Raw genomic sequence first — 6,000 nt, 5'->3', positions numbered from 1 at the left:
ACAGTTCTATGTTCCTAGTCCCAGTGGATGTGCATATGGACAATCTGGAAACTTCCAAAGCTCCTACATTTTCAGAAGGAAGAAAGGAACGTAAATCCTTGCCCGCCTTGATACAGTGCAGCGTTATGGCTCGTCCAAAAGCTGTTATCTGTCAGAGGTAACTTACATGGACACGTGGAATCAGATAAATCGCACTTTACCCAGTCTTATGTAAAACCATTCTAATCGCTGGAGTCTCAAAAGCAATATCAGTTTGGCAGCCTTCCTAGCGTTTCTGGTGACAGCTCCACGCAAACTGACAACTACCTTGTGAAAACTGTGACAAAATAAGGTGTTATTCAGCATACTTTCATTTCCCTATGTGTAAAATACTTCAGGCGAACACACTGCAAAGAAGTTATTCAAATAGCAACAAAAAAATAAATGCTTCCATTTTTACTTTTCTGCAAATTAATTGATACGGAACACACTGGAAAGAGTTTTACAAAAAGGAAACCACTTAAATAGCGAGAAGCATGTATTTAATTAAATGCTTTGCAAAGATACATGAATAAAGCTATGTGCATGACTTTCTTTAGGGATGGCCCCAGATGTTTATTTTTTATTTTTTTAAAGAAACAAACAAAAAACTTGGAGAGCACAGATGCAATTAAGAAATAAAAAACTAAGTAAGTAATTTTGTACCCACATACTTTACAAAATAAAGCATGCTGGTGGTACAAAACATTTTATACACTGTATGACCAACAAATAAATGCACTGTAACATTGTTCTCTCAAACACAGTAAGCCTAACAGCTAAACTCTGAAAATGATACTGAGTCAGCATCTTTATTTCGTCAGCCTTCTACAGAGCCATTTAGCACCATCACTTTTTTTTGTTTGTTTTTTTGCCCTGCCTATCGCCTTTCTCAAAATAATAACAGAAGCATAGCACCTTTCAGTACCTAAAATAACAAAACGAATATTAAATGCATCCCAACTTTCAGAGATGAGGTAGCTCACGCTAAGAAATGATGGAATTTCTTTGCCTTGACAGTTTGAGACCAGCAAGTCAAAATTACTGGCAATGCGTGTCTGGATGCCAGTTAAAAAATCAGGGATTTCTAAAATATCTCTCTTTATTAGCAACTGGTCTGGTACACACATGAATGATCGGCAACACGTAACACTGGCACCGTATATAAGATGCTGGCATAATTTGATACATAATGGCTTATTAAATGGGCAAGTATTGGAAAACAATCAACAAGTGTTGGCTTTGCTATATATGTTGAAGATCAATCATAATTTAATGGAATTGCACAGATCCATCGTGAGAAGTGACATCAGGCCTCAAAACTTAATAAATGGGACACTTATTCTGAAATCTTGTATTTACCCCAGTAGTAATTCTACTTCATAAATTAATCGTGGCTGTAGAAAACTCTTACGAGCAGACTATTATATAGAAAAGCGCAAGAAAGACAACGCCAGGTTCAGATGATCCTGTCCGAGAGATTTCCGTCTGCAAGAGACATGGATAGCTATGACAGTAGCAACCACAGGAAGATAAACTGGGGTAGAGAGAGTAGATAGGACTGAAAAATATCAAACAGTTCACAAAAGCGCTCCACTTTTCTGTTATTCGTTATGCATCCAAGCAAAAGAAATTACCATTAGAGCTTTACGTAGTCCCACATAAAAACTATCTATTTTGAATACCTGTAAATTCTGAAGTAATCTGAAAGAAAAGCGAGGAAAAGGATTCGTGTTATTTTTAAAAAGGTGGTCCTTGTTTCTCTCATAATTGTACTGCTGCGCAAGAAGTTGGTTCAACCATTTAAAACGGAAGGTTTGTAAGTAAAATAAATATTCAAAAGGAGGCTGGGCATTTAGAAACTGTATATACAGTGCTGATCCGACATCAGCCATTACTTCAAGAGTCCCAGGATTAACTTCAATCAGTCTAAGTTCATGAGTTTAATTGCTGTTGCGGCTGAGTACCATTTTAATTTCCCCCCTTCCTCTTACACAAAACAAACTGGCCCAATTTCAATTCCAAATTCCTGGTCAGTGCTGCCAACATCCACCGGTGCGATATCTATGATAGGCAGGCGTGCCACGTTCTGCGTTCTGTACTCAAAGATTGTCTTGCCCACGTTGCCATTACGTTTCTGAAAGACAAAAAAAAAAAAAAAAAAAAAAAAAAAAGAGAAAAATTAATCCAGATCTCATCTGAAGTCCAGCTGGGTGAGTCAACTGTCTGGGATATTTCAGGATTATCTCACTGTACCTCTGCTGAGCAATCCTCTCCTCTCTGCACTGTACCTTATTTTAAAACGTATATGTCTCGCTTTCACTGTGATGAACAGACCTGTCCAAATGATACAGGAGGATTCCCCCCTCAAGACGGATTGATTTTTCCTTTCATTATTAATTTCTTCTTTCTGTGTATATGTACCTGCATGCACATACTTGAAGTACATTCCTTTAAAACACAGAGAGTATTCTGATTTATATCAAGTGCAAGACTAATTTTAGTCAAATTTTGCCCATCTCTTGGATTTAGCTGAGAATGCTATTGACAAAATCTACACTATACTCACTCACTGGATTTAAGGCTACTAAAACTTTCTGGGGAAGGAACATTTTCCTCTCCATTTCAGTCAGTCTGAAATGACTAAATACCAGAGAATTTTCTCTAGAGTACTGCCGCAGTAATCCTACCCACTTGGCAGACCAATGCTTGAGATTATTCAATGTATGAGATTTCACACAGAAATAACAAATATTGTTTGCAAAATTGCAAATTGGGAAGATACGTTTATCCTCAGCGTGCTGACTAATAACTAGTAATTTTAAAATATCCTCTAAAGACATTGATTACACATACTGAGAATTGCAGTAAAATGCCTATTCAGGTATTTCTGTAACTCTTAGTGAAATTCTGCAGCGTTATATTTTTCCTATTCTATGGATTGCTTTCCAAATCAAGAATTGCCACCATCAAAAGCTAGAAGTCCTGTTCTTCCATGCCAAGAACAGAAAGGCAACTTACAGAACAGCTGTCGTGAAGAACAGTGTATCTGAATCGGCTGTTTCCCTCTGCCTTGATCTCCAGGTCATTGGCCCCTTTCAGAATGACAGCTTTCTTCAGGTTTTTAGTTTGGTCATCCATGTACCCAACGCTGTTCTTACAGAGGTAAGTGATATTCTGGGAAGCTTCCTTTGACAGGAGGCGCAGGAATGTCATTTGAGTGACAGCTGTATCCCCGTACACAAACTGAGAAGACACGAAATAGATCATCATTCATAAAAATTCAATAACAGCTTGTGAATTTTATAAACATCATTGCTGTAACTTTTCCCAGACACGACTAGCAGGAGCTTTACTACATAAAATCTAAGAATGATTTCTTTCTTAATTTCTTGGATGCTGAGAATGAGGAAACTGATAGCATGTAGCAGGGATCGTTTTGGGAGAATTTTGACCATTAAGCTCTGAAGCTGAACAACAGAAAGGCGGAATGAAATAGTGCTTTACAACAACCTCAACTGGAATGAGAAAAGTCAAGCTGAGAAAGTCCTCTTATAGTGTACCCACTATATTGCAACTGCAGTAGGTGGTTTTCTACAGGTCATGTACCGCATGTAGAAATGTCACAAACAGCCAGTTTGACTACATAAATTCTGCATATAGATATCCATCACATAATTAGCTTCCACAAAAATATGAATGTTTTATGATGTGCCATTGTTTCTAAAAAACATTATAGCAGTATTACTACGAATGACAACAATGTTTGAATTCTTGACAATTTTTCCCCTCTTGCGAAGATTTCATTTGATTTGTGCTTAGCAAATCGTTACACCATAGAAAAAAGTGAAGAATGACTAAAAATGAAAACGTTTCACTGGAACTGGCAAAGAAAAAAGAAAATCCTGCATGTCACCTCTGTCATTTATTATAAAATGTTATCTTTGCTTAGCAACATCAGACGTGTATTAATTAGCATCTGTAGTAAGGGCATATAACTACTAAACAGTTTCTAATGCGAGCTACCAAATCGGGCAGCGTTTTCAAAAATGAAATATTCTTTTACAGTTTTACTCAAAATCGCAGAATTACAGAATGGCCTGGGTTGAAAAGGACCACAATGATCATCTAGTTTCGACCCCCCCTGCTATGTGCAGGGTTGCCGACTGCCAGACCAGGCTGCCCAGAACCACATCCAGCCTGGCCTTGAATGCCTCCAGGGGTGGGGCATCCACAGCCTCCTCGGGCAACCTGTTCCAGTGCTTCACCGCCCTCTGAGTGAAAACCTTCCTCCTAATATCTAATCTACACCTCCCCCATCTCAGTTTAAAACCATTCCCCCTTGTCCTGTCACTATCCACACTAATCAACAGCCGTTCCCCTCCTGTTCACATGCTCTCTTCCAGTATTGGAAGGCCACAACAAAGTCTCCCCGGAGCCTTCTCTTCTCCAACTTAAAAGCTAATTTCTTCCTCCAAAGAGCACAGTACTTCAAAACAAAACAAAAAACCTCTTTATGTAGCACTGTGGGCAGCTAAATGTCAACTGTGACCTCTTGGTTCAAGGAAAGTTCTCTAAAACTTCACAGTAAGTGAAAGCATCTCAAAGAAAGCAATCAATGCCACATATTTTCTTAATGCTACATCTGTTTGAAACTCTAACCTGTCAACAGGAACTGTCTGATTGATAAAATCCCTATTATATTTACCCATTACATGTTCATTTTTAAGATATTTAATTGCTCTATGTGAAATAACAACTGAAAATATATTTGTTTTTAATTTAATGAACCAGGAATGAAAATTATTAAAAGGTGGTCAATTAATTATATGTTTTACATAGCATGAATTTCTATCACTTAGCAGGAGAGTTCAGCCTAACTTAGGAAGCGGGCTTATCACAGAGAGAAAACTGAACAGAAAGCTAAGGACAAAGTTTTTGTTTGCCTAGAAACTGACAGACTCAGCATTGAGTACTTGAAAACTAACGACAGCCTTATTTTCTACAAAAATAGATTCAATGAGAGAATTTCAAGTGAGTCTTGTAATTTTCAGCACTAAAGAGCTTTCTTTCAGAAAGCGTAGAATTCAATTAAAACAGGAGCAACTGCAGTCACATATTAGGGCAAAGATACACAGTAGGGACAAATATACTAAGTTTCTAAAGTAGATTGTCAGAAGAGCTGACAATTTTTAGGGCCAAGAGAAATAAACATCTACTAGCAGTGGCAGATCAGTCCTGCCTTAGATGTACAATTTTTTCCCTTTCTATAATAACTGTATAATAACAAATAATTGCGTATAAGTCAGTCAAATCAAGAAACAAAACGTTGTAATTGAAATCAAATTTGCTCGGTAGAGCAGATGAAATTCTACATCTACATCTACAAAAGGAAATAATGTTCATCACAAGTAGCTAATTCTTGAAACTAAATACATTTAGTTACCTGCGATCCCCTGTTCATATCAAGGCCGTACCAAATGGGCTTCAAGTCAGATGATCTGCTGGCCCACCATGTTTTACGTGGGATAGTTGATGGATTTGCAGAAATGCAGGTCTCTCCAGTTTCCATGTTGCAGTATACTTTTATAGCATCTTCAACACATCCCTGATTAGGATCAATCCAATATTCACCTGCCAAGGATATAAAATATAAAATTCTGTTATATTGCCATGATTCTTAAAACAATAGGGAAGATACAAACAAAACAATGCCTCGACAGTACAAAACACAAGGAAAAACAAGCGTTCGCTTCATGTAACCACCCAATATTGACATGCACTTCACTTTAAAGTCGCATCAGATGCAAGCCAATCAGCCTTTCAAATATTTCCCAGCTGAGGAATCAAGACTTGACAGTTGTTCAAGGTTAAAGTTGCTCAAATCTATTTCAAAGCTCCTGGCCGCTCCAAGTGCACAGAGAACAAGTAAGGGTTAGACACAAATTTTTGCTGCAGATGCCTCTCCTAACGTTGATGCTG

The 6,000-nt window shown here is 37.8% G+C and overlaps 1 protein-coding gene across 1 annotated transcript in view; it reads right to left on the bottom strand.

The window, feature by feature from the left end:
• Nucleotides 1–2,008: 2,008 nt before the first annotated feature.
• The window catches only part of COL5A2 (collagen type V alpha 2 chain), a gene marked incomplete at both ends in the record, with an annotated part of 79,869 nt that continues 75,877 nt past the window's right edge, over nucleotides 2,009–6,000 (bottom strand). Inside the window, 3 exons of the mRNA XM_079538891.1 lie at nucleotides 2,009–2,155; nucleotides 3,040–3,264; nucleotides 5,465–5,652. Coding sequence (XP_079395017.1) covers nucleotides 2,009–2,155; nucleotides 3,040–3,264; nucleotides 5,465–5,652 — 560 coding nt within the window. The remainder of the gene's footprint in view (nucleotides 2,156–3,039; nucleotides 3,265–5,464; nucleotides 5,653–6,000) is intronic.

Source organism: Tetrao urogallus (assembly GCF_951394365.1).
Source record: "Tetrao urogallus genome assembly, chromosome: 8".
In the NCBI taxonomy this organism is placed as follows: Eukaryota; Metazoa; Chordata; class Aves; order Galliformes; family Phasianidae; genus Tetrao; species Tetrao urogallus.
Note: the sequence above shows the minus strand (reverse complement) of the source record. Positions and strands in the feature narration are given on the sequence as shown.